At 41.3% G+C, this 15,526-nt stretch overlaps 1 protein-coding gene across 1 annotated transcript in view; it reads right to left on the bottom strand.

Annotated features, from left to right (window-relative positions):
* CEP85L (centrosomal protein 85L) overlaps window positions 1-15,526 on the bottom strand; it is a 124,908-nt gene that overhangs the window by 12,608 nt on the left and 96,774 nt on the right. Inside the window, exons 5-9 of the mRNA XM_076333484.1 lie at window positions 9,238-9,355; window positions 7,012-7,188; window positions 2,325-2,477; window positions 1,889-2,043; window positions 154-271 (exon numbers count right to left, since the gene is read on the bottom strand). Coding sequence (XP_076189599.1) covers window positions 154-271; window positions 1,889-2,043; window positions 2,325-2,477; window positions 7,012-7,188; window positions 9,238-9,355 — 721 coding nt within the window. The remainder of the gene's footprint in view (window positions 1-153; window positions 272-1,888; window positions 2,044-2,324; window positions 2,478-7,011; window positions 7,189-9,237; window positions 9,356-15,526) is intronic.

Here is a 15,526-nt window from a genome sequence, read left to right on the forward strand (position 1 = left end):
ATACTGAACAGAAAGAGACTGGTAATGAAAAGAAATCTGAATTAGCAACAAGTGTGTAATTCTTTAGCGAGATATTTATTTCTAAAGTAATAAAATAAAGACCTGCAGGACTCAAGGTTAAAGATGCCACCAACAGATCATTTGCAGACTAACCTTACTGGCTTTCTCATTCTTTTCTTTGAGACATTCATTCTCGCTCTGAAGCTGTTTTGTGTCCAACATGGGAAGGCGAATACCATCTTCCAGGCATTTTTCTACTTTCTGTTGTAAACTGCCATTCAACATGAAAGAAAAATTAAGTGCACTGACAGAAACCAGAAGGGCTGTGTGTTCTAGTGAAAAATTAGAAAGTTGCACCATCTTCCAACCAGAACTGTAAAACCATACCTAACAGAATCCAGCCTTATGGATGAGCAAACCAACAGTGGATGAATGATGCAAAAATCCTAAACTACTGAAGTTACCGTGGTACTGACAAAAACAGATTAATGTAGGAATGGTTTTATGGGCCAGATCCTGCGCTGCATCTCCCAAAAGGCACAGCTCCAGCAGTACAGCATAGGGAGAGAGGGCAGAGAGGAGCAAAGAAAAGCTTTGTGGTGTTCACAGCTGCTCTGTGCTACTGCAGGAGGCAAAGTCAGCACCAGCATAGATCAGAGGAGTCTTCAAACCCCTCAAAGTTACAGGAGCTTTAAAGTCAGACTTTCTCACTGGGACATGTACAATTCAAAGCAGAGTCCAGAATCAGAGGTTGCTCCAAGTACTGGTGGCCTATCCTTCATGCCCTCTGTGACTTGTAAGGGGGAGCATAAAGCCACTCCTGCCAGCTGCTCCCACATGAGGGTATGACCTTCAGACCCTCTGTAGCTCAACACAAGCTCCTAGGTGTAGCTAGAGCCTTTGCCTGCTCACCTTCTCTCAGAAAGGAAATACATTTTATTAGTGTTAATCTTGCTGTCTAATTTAGAAACCAGAGGCCACCTCAACTATTTGTAGACTTTCAGAAAAGACAAAATGATCCCCCTCTAGATTATGTGGGCATGAAGAAAAAAGGCCTTTCATTGGTAAGATGGAAAAAATGCGTCAGCAATTTGGCTGGCAAGGTGTCCCAACCAGCTTGCTTTCAGCATGGAAACACTTTCAGACTCCTGTGGCATGCACCTTTACCCAATGGAGGGACAGTGAACTGTAGTAACATCCACATAAATTATTAAAAGTTATTCCCCCCTGCTTAGTTCCTCCCCCTTTTTTTAAAAGTAAGTGTTTAAGTAGCTCCCCTCATCTAAAATGTACCATAGTAACAATGTCTCCATGTCTCATCTGGAATCCTCATGGATATCTGTCCCATTTGTTTTTTGATAGTTACGCAACTTCATCGAAAGCTGATTAGCTACAGCTAAATCTCCCTGTAAACAACCCCACCCTCAGTGCAAAGGTAAGAAACAGCTACAATTTATTTAAATCTTTGACCCTTCCCTGATATACCCATCAACCAGTATCTAGAGTGCTTTTCCATGGCTCGTGAGAGGATTAGTTATCAAATAGGAGTACTGACAGCTTCTATACAATGCCCCTTTGCTGCAGGTTTATTCTATCCTCTATCTGGCAGCAGGCTATGATGCCATTGCAGCGGTGTCCCACATCTTTAAAGAAAGATAGTGAAGCATGTCCTAGGCAGACTCTTCTCTGTGCTATTACTTGCAACTTGACACACAAAAATCGTGTTGGATTTTCTACTGCATTACACTGTCATTCTGCACAGTAATATATTTATGCTATGAAAAATCATTAGCATTGTAATAGATTAAGAGTGCAAATAATATTAGGTCTTGACATCAGATGGGAAAGTATACCCATTTCAGGGCACAGCCCAAGCAGCTGTTCATACCTCTGTACTGTTGTGACCAGCTCTTTTTCTTTTTTCTTCTGACACACCAGTTGCAATTCTCTCTCTCTGCACTGCGATCGGGCCTCTCCGAGCTTCTTTTCTAACTCAGTCATAGTTTCTTGAAGTTGCTTGTTCTTCTCTTCTAGAATTTGCAGCTAACACAGGTTACATTAGTCAGATACGATGTCACATTAGCAGAAGGCCTTGCGGCAGGCCACAGCCTTGCAGTTACCTTCTATGTCATCTTAGGCTCATTTCTCATATCTGAGTATGAGAATCCCTAATAGCTACAGAGCTTTCTAAAACATTGAAATACTTCTCTTCCTAAACAGATGGGGGAAAAAAAAAGTATGCTGAAACAGTAAAAGATTTGACAACAGATAGTAGGGAGCTTACTTGTATTTTTAAAATGTAAAACAAACTCCCTTTACCTTACCTGTTTAGTCTGCCCTTCTATATCATCCAGCGTTGGTAGGTCAGCCAGATATTTTTCTAAGGTTTCAATTCGTCTTTGTTTTTCTTTGTTTTGCTCAGACTCTTTCTGGCATTTCTTTTTCAGGCTATTAATATATCGGTCTCTAGTTTTAAGCTAGAAGAAAGTAAGGGTACATGTTTTATGATTACAGTGAAAAATAAACCTGCTTTGAAAGCAGAGGCTGGTCACTCCAAGAATTGTACTCTCAGCTGCATGAGAGGGTTGGTTACTGCAGAAAACAAAACCAAAGAATGATTAATCCCAGCAGCTCCAAGTCATAGACCCACAGGTGACCTCAAACCACAGTTGCTTCATCTCTGCCCAGAACACTCCATATGCCTTGCAAACTGAAAACACAAACAGTTCAACAGTTAGAATATTCTTAATTTTTTCACCAACGGAGATGTTCATATGCAACAAATGATCAGGAAATATTTTAGTCCATCCTCTTCCTCTGGCCTAGGAAAACAACTTAAAACACAGGGACCAAGGACTTAACCCAACAAGAACGGGAGCCAAAAAACTGACTTTGATGCAGTCTGACAATTACATGAGAGGACATCAGAACAGAATAGTGGCTTTCTTAAACACCTTTTATACAGGCATCTTAATTGTCCATCAGCCAGCAAAGGTTTTTTATATTGTGTTATCTTTGCTTGCATTCCTGGTACTTACTTTGCTTTATTACCTAGGTCAAAAAAGTGGGAAGGCAGGGAGGAAAAAAGTACTTTCCAGTCATAGTCCGATTTAATGAAAAACAGTATCTCTATTGCTTGAACTAAGGTGTAGTAATTCACAGATAACAAACACTTGTCGCTAGAGTAAATGCTAAACGTACTTTTATTTTGGCACTACAGACATCCATCGCACTGAGAAATAAATGTGTGACACTGTCAATGATAGAGCTCAGTAAGAGAGCCTACTGAAAAGTTTAAGTCAATAATATCTGGAAAGTTTTTCCAGAGATAGTCTTCTTACTTGGGCCACAAAACTGAGGACTGCCAAAAGGCCAGAAATCTTTATATCTTTTACTTTATCAAGACCTCAAGACTGAACAAAGCTTTCAGTATACTTTAAAATCTTTCTGATTAGACAAAGCCTAAGTAAACCCCATATTCAAGGCAAAGTTGCAACTCAGCCATGATCTTTTGCTACAATACGTGCTTCAGAACCGTATACTCCCCCACCCCAAGCCTTAAGGCAGTGATATAAATACGCACATGTAAGCCAATGTTGCACAGTAAGAATTGCCAGGAAGTCTGACCAATCCCTTCCCTGTTTCTCACATACCACTACAGATGACCAGTCAGAATACTCCAGTACTTGCGCGACAAAGATTACGTGGTTTCCAAATCTTCTTGTCCTGCATAGATACCATAGGGAATTTCCTCTCCTGCAACCTCTCTCCTTCTAATAGCTACCGTGTTTGCCTTGGGATTCCTCCTGTCCTCTCTAAATCCCCAGCATCACCCCGAAAACTCTTTCCACTTTCTGTCACCTGAGATGAAAAACAATTCCCCCCCCCCGTCACTCTTACTGACTCTGCTGAGGGGAAAACAAGCTTTGGATTTTGTTTTGTTTTTTTTTTTTTTAATTTCCTCCTTCATACATACACTGCTGACGACTTTGTTGAGGCAGGAAAAAATAGGAAAACTCTCGCCTGTTGGCAACTAAATATTAAAAGCAAGGCCACAGAAATCATAGGGGAGAACACTACTACAAGCTATCAGCAGTACCTTACAGGAGTCCTTCACAATTACCCATAGCAGAGGGAGAAGGAGCAGCCAGCAGGGTACAGGGGTCTGAACTGAAGCATTTCCAGCCCAGCAGTCCAATTTCCAGATGAAATGCCTCAGAACTAAAGTGAGGGCTGCAAAATCTGCAGATACCAAGAGGCACATTCACGCCTGGCATAAGGAAAAGGAAGAACTTAGGCATTCGTGACATGGACACTAGCGGAGAGTACTGCAGTACTTAGCAGGCTCCCTCAGCTAGGAAGCTGTGAGGAGCTACCGTGACTACTGGCCAGCCATGACAGGGGAGCTTTTTCAGGCTTCTGAAAGTTCAGTGCCAATTAAAGAGCTCAGTCACCTCAGTCCTACAGTGACTACACATGGAGCCTAGGGGAAAAAACCCTTCTCTTCAGGCACCAGAATTATTCACAAGGTGGTACAAACACTCCCTTGCTTGGCACGTCTGCATGGGGCAAAAACAGGTATGATGCCAGCAGTGAACAAAGAGCACCTCTGACCTCTGCTGGCCCTGCAGTTTCTCAAAAGGAAAGCATCAGGTACATCCACCCTAACATCAGAAGGGACACAGCGCTTCAGACCAAGAGGCCTTCTAGCCCAATATCTCATCTCCAACAGTAGCCATAAGCAGATGTCTATGGTAGGGAAAGAACAAGGAAAGCACATTTTTCCAGCCCCCAGCTGCATTCACCTTGGGGGCTCTCCTGAGGCAGTTATTATTCCTGTGCATTTAGAACAAGGCAGCACTTCCATCAACTCACCCATTTTTCCCTTGAGCCCACCTATCCACAACAGCTTTCAGAGAGACAATCTACAGGTTTGCTATAGAGAACTGGCATGAGGAATCGGCTCCCTTTGCTGATCATGCACTTGGCTCCTAGAGCTTCGCTAGATGTTCCCTCACTCCTGCAACGGGAGCTGCAGTGAGGAGCTGACTGCCCTCTCTCCCTTCCAGGCTGCTTGTGGCTCTGCAGACTCCATCATGCTCCCCTTCAGTCACTTCTTTTCCAACGTGAAGATTTAATCATACCTCCTGTTATCTTCTGACGGATATCTGCTTTGTTGCCCTTCTCTGAACCTTTTCCAGTTCCAATACATCCTGGTTTTGTGATGAGGGAGACTTTCCTAGACTTCTCACCACTGACAAAAGAGGGTCAAGGAAATGGGTTTGCTCCTTATGTTTTCTTTCCTCCCACCTACACCGAATGGTCACAGCTTGTCCCTTATTGTCAAAAACACACCATCCGTACACTGTATTTAAATGTTGTATGTTAAAAACTCCAATGTAGGAAAAGACAGTATTATTTGCAAAAGTGGGACAGACAGATAAGTAGAAATGTATGCCAGCAACCTTAACCTAAACTTCCATGTGTTCTTTTAGCATACGCTTACAAGCAAAGCTCATCTGAATGTTAACAGCGTTTTCCCCACCCTGTGGCCAAATTTGGCTTTGGGCTGAAAAAAACTTACCCTCTCCAAAGAGGCAGGCATTTGCTCAGAAATAACCCTAGCACAGCTATTGGCAACAATCCCTTCGACCAGTACAGAAATTGTATTTTTGTCCTGTAACATCAGCCACTGATCTGAGACACCAAGTCTTCAGGCTCTGGGGTGATCTCCCTGTGAGCACAGCAGAGGAACTCCAGAGACAGCTGTCCCCAGGCTCAGCACCCAGCCTACCGCTTGGGTTCCCAGCCTGCCACATCCCTGCGGGAACACAGCACAGCTCCTTCCTCCCTCTGCAGTCTTCCCTCAAACAGAAGGGCACTAATTTTATTACAGAAACACAGGCTCTCCCTCCCTGCCCTTTCTCTCCTTGAGAGCCTTTTGTTCAGTGCATAGAATGGATGGGTGTTAAGGGGTGAATCAGGACTGTGCAGTGAATCAGGCCCCTAGCTACAGACCATCCCACTAACACAAGCACTGCTGCACAGATCCTCACCACTGCCACCACCTACAGCAGCAGTTCCTACACAGCGAGGAACACAAGCAGGAAAAGCTGAAACAGGAAGAAGCAGCAGCATCCAATTTCTGCCCTTCCTGAATGTTACCCTTAGTGAAAAGCTTACTGCAGGGTTAATAGGAAATGGTAAGGCAGAATTTGAGATAAATTATGCTTTCTTCTTTGTCTTCCCACCTGCCACTTCACTGTATCATACTGCTCCTACCCCTTGAACCTGCATTAATATAAATCTAAGCCCAGTAGTAAGGCCCAGTGATCAAAGAAGAGAAGGTAACAGTGACAATGTATCCCTAACACTAATTAGGAAGCACCTGGTCAATGGCACATTCCTGCTTGCAATAAAGGAAGGCTGACAGGACATTCAAAACTACCCCTGGGTATTGCTTCAGCCTCCAGAGAAACCCCGCGTCTAGACAGTTCCAAGAACACAGCCATCTAAGCCCCTTCCTTGTCTCAGACTAAAGTCTACTCTGCACATCCTAGTAAAGCTACAAGAGAATCACTCCTGCTGAGTAGGCACATACAGGCTGGTAAGTGCATCTCAAACCATGAGGGCCCACATTTACAAGCCATGCTAAAAATAGGGATTTCATTTTCACAGTCTTTCTATGTTTTTAAATGATACTTTATTTACTGTAATAAACACTTCAAGCTACATGAATTCTTAGAGCTGAGCAGCTTTTCTTCAAAGCAAGTTTAACTGGTACCTGGTTAAAACCATTGTCATGATTGCCATTTCATCTAGTATTGCTTTTTAGGATTTCAGATTTATCCATTGCCAACAGCTACAATCACTATCAATTTTTCTATCGCAGATAGTTTACCTACCTTTCAAAAATAGCTCAGCAACCCACATACTAAGTTGCTTTCTAGCAAACACAACATATGCTGTTGTAACAGTGTCAGAAAGAAATTTGGAACATGAAAGACTTACTTTCTCCTCCATCTTCTTTTTCTCCTCACTAGATTTGTTTGAGATTTGTTTTACAAATTCACTGAGTTGTAATTCCTTATTCTCAGCTGCTGCAATCTTTCGCTCAAGCTCCTCAAGGTGGGATGTTGATCTTTCTGAAACGTGAGGTTGCAGTGGTGTGCTCTCATACTGTGGTTGCTTACAAAAAGAAATAAAATAGTAATACAAATGAATGCACATATACCACCGTATACTTGAGCGGCACAGCCGAAAACAGTCCTGCATTTTTTTTCCACTGTCAGGAAGGGTGGAGTTTGATTTTTCAAACATTAAAATACATGGTAACAGCATGTATTTCAGGAATCTGGAGCAAAAAAAATAAAGAAGCTGGACACCTTTACATTCACAACACATGCAAATGAACATTGTGGGGCCACTTTCCTCCTCAGATTTATGGAAGAGGTGTGACTTATTCCAAAAGAACCCCCTGAAAATCCAAACAAATAGTGTTTTCAAAACAGATCACTGCCACTGCATTATCATACCACCCCCTAGGAAGAAGAACACTCTATAAAATGGCTATGAATGTATTAAAGTAAGAGATGTTCCAGTCTCAAGATCCTTCTAAAGCAGAACATTAGTACTAGTCAAACCTTAGAGCTATCACACCTGAGGTGCAGAATGGTGCAGGGACAAGCCTGAGACTACAGCCACAATCAGAAGGCAGGCCTCCTACCTTCTGTCCTGTGTACCAAACCCTTCCTCCCTTTCCATTTCATGCAGTTCAATATTACTCTTCTACCTCCACTGCCCACAGACAGACAAGCACAAAATGGAAATCAGCTGCATGTGGGATGAAAAAGGAGATGCATCCCATTAGGCTTTCAGTTTCAAGATTCTTTTAATACCATAAATTGGTATTTTTAAAGAAATTATACAGGCAGTATTTTTAACTAGTAACATTCCTACAGCAAAGCATTAAAAGAGATTAAAACCTCCATTAAAGGAGACTTGCATTTGTAAGTTAATCTTACAGAAGGCACACAAATCAAACAGAAATCCTAATACATTATAAACTTTAACTCTTTAAATTATGAAATATGAATGCATCTGCTGCTTTATTTGAAGTGTACTATGGTATACTAAGATATGTACACTAAAATTTCAGTTTCTGCAGTAATTCCCCCCCCCCCCCCCCCAATCTTAATCTAGACAGAATTTTAAAGTATTTTATAAAAGAACTTCCGGAAGCACCAAAAGCCACATTCCTAGATGTCTGAAGAACTTTCTGAATACCTAGCTTCACACTGAGGCTCCACCTGAATTTCTCTCCTGTCTCACACAAACAAGATTCTCACCTGATGCACAGCTATGTTATTCCAAGGACATGATTAATGTCATGCTGAAGTACGCTAGCTGAGATCCTGGTGCAGTGCTTGTGACAGAAAAAGATAAGGTAATAAAAGGGGACAGAAAAGCTATTTCTCTGCACATCTGCCTTTAACATTCTCTTTCTACGTTGCCTTTTAGATATGCCAAGGTCTGGAGACGGAATTTCTGTGCTAAAACAGGGTAGCAGCCACAGTCCTCAAACTGATCTGCATTTCGTGGTTAGCCTATGCTACCTCATCCTTACACTTTCTGATATTTGTGCTAGTTAGATAAAAATTAGGACAGGTATGCCCAAAATACCACCACACATTCCCTTTCAGACTAAGTGTTCCCTAGGAGTACTAATCTGTATTCCTTTCAGGTGTCTTGTGCAAAGGTATTCCACCCGTCTGTTTGCCTTCTCACATCTCTTCCATCTATTCTATCGATATAATTTAACCACTCCTTTGGGTAGTACACCTCCTTCTCCTCTTCAGAAAACCTTCCATCAGTTGTTTTCAGATACTCTCTTATCAAACTACTTTATCTCCTAGTATCTCCCTGTATAACTGTGCTACATGCATGCTGTTAAACCCTTATTCTTAGTGTCACAATCCCTCATTCTTACCCCATTCTTACCAGATTTCAAAACAAGTATGTACAAAATGTTAATGTAACTTAGATTTCTGCAAACCTAAGGTAAACTACAACACTTAGAGGATATTCTCCTCTATACAATTTGGAACTATACAATTACACAACCATCAATAATCACAAAAGCTCTCCATTTTGGCCTGCAGTAAATTGTGAACATGCTTTCAGGTGTCAGTTACTGGGCAACTGAAAGCTTTGCTGAAAGAAAAATATCCATCCTACCTGCAAATTAGTCATGTAAGGTTCTTCGCAGTTCACAAGATGGCTCAGTCTCGCGTGTTGAGCTCGTAATTCATTCTCCCTTATCTTCTGATGTAAATTGTTAATTTGCTGCTTTTGCCTGTAATACACAGATTTTATTTGAAAAGAAAAAAGGAATGGAACAGAGACTAAAAAAACATAGATCTTAAAGACTTATACTGAAGAATACTGTAACAATGCTATTCGACTATCCTGGATCTACATTAGCTGTGGGCTTTTTCCCACCACAGCCAGACTGCAACTACTCTAGCTTACCACTAGAACTGGAATCTCATCAGGATATGAGCTATTAAACTACAGTTGCCATGTAACTTTCACTTAAGCATACCCCAAAGGGTCTGTTGCTCAACTGGAAATAATAAGCAAATTTTGTAGAAATACAATTTGAAAACTCTATCAATTTTGTGGGGGTTGAGGGAGGCTTCTGTTGTCAGTTGCTCCTAGGGCCAGAAGTATAAGCAAGAAAAAGTATACAGAAAGCAGAATGAAAATAAACAAAACTTGCACCTTCATTTTACTTTGACTTCTGCTCGGCCCCTCTCTCTTTGCCAGAGCTGACTTTTGACACAGGTTAAAGAGACTTCTAAATCAAGGGGAGCAGAAAGAACTTAAGAAGAAAAAGTCATTATATGAGATAGTCAGCATGGCTTTCCTGCAAGGTCTTTCTTTTTGCTTTGCTTAAGACTTTCTCAGTCAACTGCTTTACATAAGATGTTCCCTACCCCTAGGGTAAAATACCGCACTGCATACTAAACCAGAATTAACCTCTTACACCAATCGCTTGGCCAGTGTACAGCAGAAACAGTATCACTATTATATCACTATTTAATTATATCTCAAATTATATCACTGTTTAAATCATGACTGCATTTGAACTAGCATGACTGCAGGGCAAATACAAGCCAGGTCTCAGCCCCAGCCCACATTACAGCCCTGTGAGGTGTGCTGTACTCTCTATGGAGTGATGGGCACCTCAATAACTGACTCCGGAATGGAGTTGTCAGCACCCATCAGAAACACACATAGTAACCTTCTCAATAAACTTAAAACCAATTTTGTGCACTCCTTTAATTTCCCTTTTCCTTCTTTTTTATACTAGGACATATTTGCATGCAAGCATGAAATTGTTTCTCAAAGCTTCACCTCTAAGCATGCAGTATGATTGACTTTTCTGGAAACGATGATGCTGAACCGAGATGACTAAACCCAATCTTAAGAGGAGATAAATGGCAAATACAGGTTAACTTCAAGGGAGAATACCTGCCTGTGCACACACTGGAAAAGCACATCCTCTAAGAGTACAGAAGAAGATCAAAGTTGCTTTGCTTTTTTTAAATTTGGGGAGGGTTGTGTTTAGGAAGAGCATCTCGGAAACGTTATCATGAGTATGTATTATACAATCTATAAACTAATGCAAAAGATGTATTATTTGGAAAGATGCCAACTGCAAAATTTAAGAGGAAAAATAAGACGCGAAAACCCAATTAAAGGGAATATTTTATACATTCTCCTAGCTAGTCATCAGCCAACTGTATCCCAATTATTTGGTTTACAAGAGGAATTTAATATTTCAAGAATAGTGAATATATTAGAAGTTAAACTTTTAAGCTATACACGTTGCAGAAGACATGATGCATGCCTACAGAACATCTTTTTTATGTTTCCCTATTTTTATATCTATAAAGAATAGCAATGAATGGAAAAACACTATAAACAAGTTGCAATTTGATCGTACCTTAGAACAATTCATTCAATGCAATTCATAAAACCAGAGCAACTGAATGTATTTATGTGACTCCATAGCAAGTCTTAAAATACTCTGTATCACCACAGGTGATTTTGACGCTTCCCTCTTCCATTCCACTATCTAGATGGAACAAGCTTGTACAAATATAAAAGGAGTATGTAACACTGAAAGACTTTGTATAGTTCTGGTTGGCACCTGTATGATGACACTACAAACAAAAAGCTTCACACTTATTTTGGAAGAAGCAGATTTGAAGATTAGGTAAAAGAATATGCTCTGAACTTGTAACAGACCTTATATGAACACAAGAGCTTGTATAATAATATGAAAAACTATAAAGCCTTGATGACTTCTGTCCATGCTTGGTCACAAATACCAAAATCGTCTAGTGTAAGTTGTCTTAACCTATGAACAGAAGTAATTTTTCATTTTTTATCACCTTATTACTTACTAGACAGATCTATTAAAATATCTTTGCCCCATGTGTTTTAAAATTATTTATCCATTTGTCACTTATCCCTTGTAGGCACTATGTGATTTTCTGTTTGTGGCTGATTCTATCTTAGCAGTGCCTTCCTTCACAGGCAGGATTTCAATAGCCTGAACTAAACACTACAGCCTGGAGTAAATGTTTTAAAATATTTTTGAACTTCCAATGTAGTTTGAACTACATTACCATATTTCCTTTCATAATCCTTTCCCTACCCTACCAAATCCCTGCAGGAAAAAAAGTGAGACAAATTAATCCATGATGAAACAGAGCTGCACTAGCACAGAGTGTAACTAGCTTGCTTCTTTTCACTCTGCAAAGCATGAAACTCTCCACCATTATAAAGCCTTGCCAACAAAACACACCGTACAAATGTTTTAAGGCTATGTAGATCCCACACAACTTCTTTGCATAACTGCCTCTCTGAAAATATCATTAACCTCACGGCACCCAGAAACAAAAATTCTGAAAACAACCCAGCAGTCACAAGCAGAATAGAAGATAAGCACCATAGAAACATATTTACTATTTACATACAATCCTATAAGTCTTTGGAGACTTCATACCAGATGCATTTTATCACTGATGTTCTCATATGCTAAGACAGTTTTAATCCTCTGTTAGCCCACAGCTGTTACTATTAATCTGCTGCATAACCACAGGCTGTGAGCTTTATTTAAAGGGAGTGTAGAAAAGTTCAAACACTCTCACAAACACAGCTCCCATATTGCAGCAGGAACACTGTCCCCAAAAGCCTCCCTATTACCAATCAATCATCCCAGTGCTTTAAGAAAAAAAACAACAAACAAACCAACCAAAAAAACCCCCAAAACAACAACAACAACAAAAAAAAAACGAACTCCCAACCTTCAGCATTTAGGTGCTTTCAAAATTCTGTGGGTAGGCCCAAACCAGATACACATAATCCTGAAACTGAGGGATTTTACCTTCTAGACAGCAACATGACTCTCGCCTTGTATCAGCTATAATGTTTATAACCTCGTGCGTATCCTCCGTGTTTGCAGAGGGCCAGACTAGAGCAGACTGAAATTCTGTAATTGTTGTGACCAATGTTGGCAAACTCTCCTCCACTCTTCCCTTTCTCTGACCAGCTGCTAACACCCTCAAGTCTCCCTAAGGGTTTAAGATGTGTTAAAAAAGGATTAAATTCACTTTTTTTAATGTTCTTGCCATAGATGCTGGAGTTACACAGCTGCACTGCATCACTCTGACCTTCTCCTTTTCCTGTAACTTTCAACACAGGAATTTCCAGTCACTCAGTCTTACACAGGACTGAAGTCACCAGACGTCGAGCTCTTCAACCTTTTGTGATTCCAGAAGCCATCTGTGTACGAGTGGGCACAGGCTGTGGCCTGAGCTCAAGGCATGGGGGGAACCTGACAGGAGCCCACCCTCGAGACTCGCGTTTACAGAAACCAGACCACAGCTCCCACAACCAGGTTCAATGAAAACACTGTACCTAGGTACCATGGAAACTACTCTCCACAAATTCCCTGTTTTTCTTCCATGACTGAGTGTTACAATTCTGTGTTGATGGCAAAGTAAGAGTTATTGGCATATTATGTGAATGTCACAGGAATTCTCACATGCTTTCATTCAGCTCCTTTGTCCAAAGAGAAAATACTCTATTTCACTTCAAGTGTCTGTCTTGACACGTCCCTTCCCCTTACACTCAGACCTTTTAAGGAGAAGAGAAAAGGAGGCAATACCATGCTCTAAAGTCATCAATCAACCAACGGGACTCAGAGGTGAGAAAAATTTGTTTTAAAAAAAGAAAAAAGTCAAAGGCAGGAATGAAAAACATCCTTTTGGGAGGGACATTTTAAAAAGTGTTCCTTATTTAAATTGATGTTTCAGAAGAAAATGTCATTAGAAGACGTACAAACTTTAACTCTTCTATCCAATCGATTAATACAAACATGGCACTAGTAACATTGTTTTCACAAACACTTCTAGCACAAATCTTTCCAGCTATCCCTCAAGGTGTAATACTGTCTCCAAGAATGGGGGGGGGGGGGGTGGGGGAGTGGTGCAGAAGCAAACAGACAGAAAGAGAACTGAAACTCCTTTTGAACTAGAAGATTGTCTGGTACAGAGAAGACCACTGCAAGTTACCCGCAGAAGAGTTCTGCACTGAAGACAATGTCTTGTATTTTTCTTCGGGTACAATGATTTTAAGGCTTTTTTTCTCAGAAGCAACCTGCTTGTTATATTTTCATTATTATCATTATTATTTTTCTTCTAAAAATTTCACTGATACCCTGGACTATGCCTTTTCACCCCATTTTTTGAACCTCCAGCCGTAATTTATAAATATCCTGAGATCAAATCCTCCCTGTGCTGCTCCCAGTTACATTCTTTTCAAGGGAACTCAGCTGAAGTGCCAGGTTATCCAACGTACATGACTCAGGTGGTGGCTACAGTCCCCTATAACCAGCTCTTTTGTCCCAATTCCCACGTTAGTTATTTACATGTTAGCTAGATTACTGACGGAAAACCCTACTATTTTCACAAAGTAATGACTTTGGCTTACTTCCAGGTCTTGTAAAATGCACAGATCTTTTGTTCCCTTTTCTTCTATTTCCTTGAGCATTCTTTATTTTTGTAAAGAAAATTTCAAGGCTTCAGTTGTGTTTCATTACTGCAGATCAATGATACTTTGTAAGGAAGGAAAAGTTAAAAACTTGTCATGGCAGACCACACCATTCTCTCACCCTTCACAGAATTACCAACTATTACCCCTACATGAACCGCTGGCACTAGAGACTAGGCTACCTGACTAAGATGCTGATTCTCTGTAATTATTTTTATGGCATTTGAGTAGTTCTCCTTATCTGACTTCCTGCCTGCCACAGATACTTCCATTCCCACACAGTAACCTCTGTGTTGAGCCCAACAATTTAAATCAAACCGAAGCACATCAATCATCAAGAAGCTAAAAGCCCACACTGAAAGGATTGAAACCAATGAAGTGACATACACCAGCATGGTTCTGACAGGTCTCTGCCAATCTCCTTTGCTGTAGAAGAAAACAAAAGCCCTTGATCCTGAATGCCACTATGTTTGGGGAGAAAGTAAATTCTGAGCATTAAGTGTACGAGAGGGGTGGTTCACTAAATCCAGCTCAAACTTATCTTTCTGATTCTAAGGGGATGGGGGACAAAAGTAAATCCCAGAATACTTTCAACCAATTATGCACCTAAGGAAAAAACACTCTTTTTAAGCCCTTGCAAATAGCAAAACAGCCCACCAGCTATCCTTCTCTCTTTTCTCTAACATCAAGTAACTGTTTCTAGCTTGTCTAAAGCCAGGTCTGTAAATAAGCAGTTCACTTTCAGTTGGTATATGCAGATGACAGAAGAAAATGCACTAATGCTGTGCTGCCCCGTCTGTTTGGGGAGAGGCTGTCGGTGTCCCTCCTGTGCCCTGGACATCAGCTCTTAGCACCTGACTGGATCATGGCCCCCTGCCCACCCCCTCATGCTCCCTGGGAACCCCTGGCCCTCATGGAGCTGGAAGGGAGAGAGCAGAGTGAGAAGTTACTGGGGGTTGAACGAGCTGAGGGTTGAGAAACATGGACAGTCTTGTGGTAATATGAACAAGGCTGGCCCTGAGTGAAACTGTGGGGCTGGTCCCTGGAGCTGGGATGACGCTGAAGGCGAGGGACTGACTAGGGAGAGCTGGTGAGGAGGACAGGCAAGAGTCCAGGCAGCACTGCTGCAGCTCTCCTTCCTCTCCACGGCACACTGTGGGTACCACCCAGCCAAGCTGCCACAGCTGGAACAGAGACCTCCACTGTGGCCCACGCCGGCGTTGCTGTGCAATCAAGAGAGTTAGTGCCCTTCTGCACATCAGTGAAGGGAGAAAGGCAGGCCAAATACCAGCCCCAGTGATAAGAGCATCACCTCACCAGGACATTTGTATTTAAAGGTCAGACTCAGAAACCACTTAAAGGCGGGCTAGGGAATGACAAAAAAAGGCTTCACGTGTGT

This window comes from Aptenodytes patagonicus, chromosome 3 (genome assembly GCF_965638725.1).
Source record: "Aptenodytes patagonicus chromosome 3, bAptPat1.pri.cur, whole genome shotgun sequence".
Lineage (NCBI taxonomy): Eukaryota > Metazoa > Chordata > Aves > Sphenisciformes > Spheniscidae > Aptenodytes > Aptenodytes patagonicus.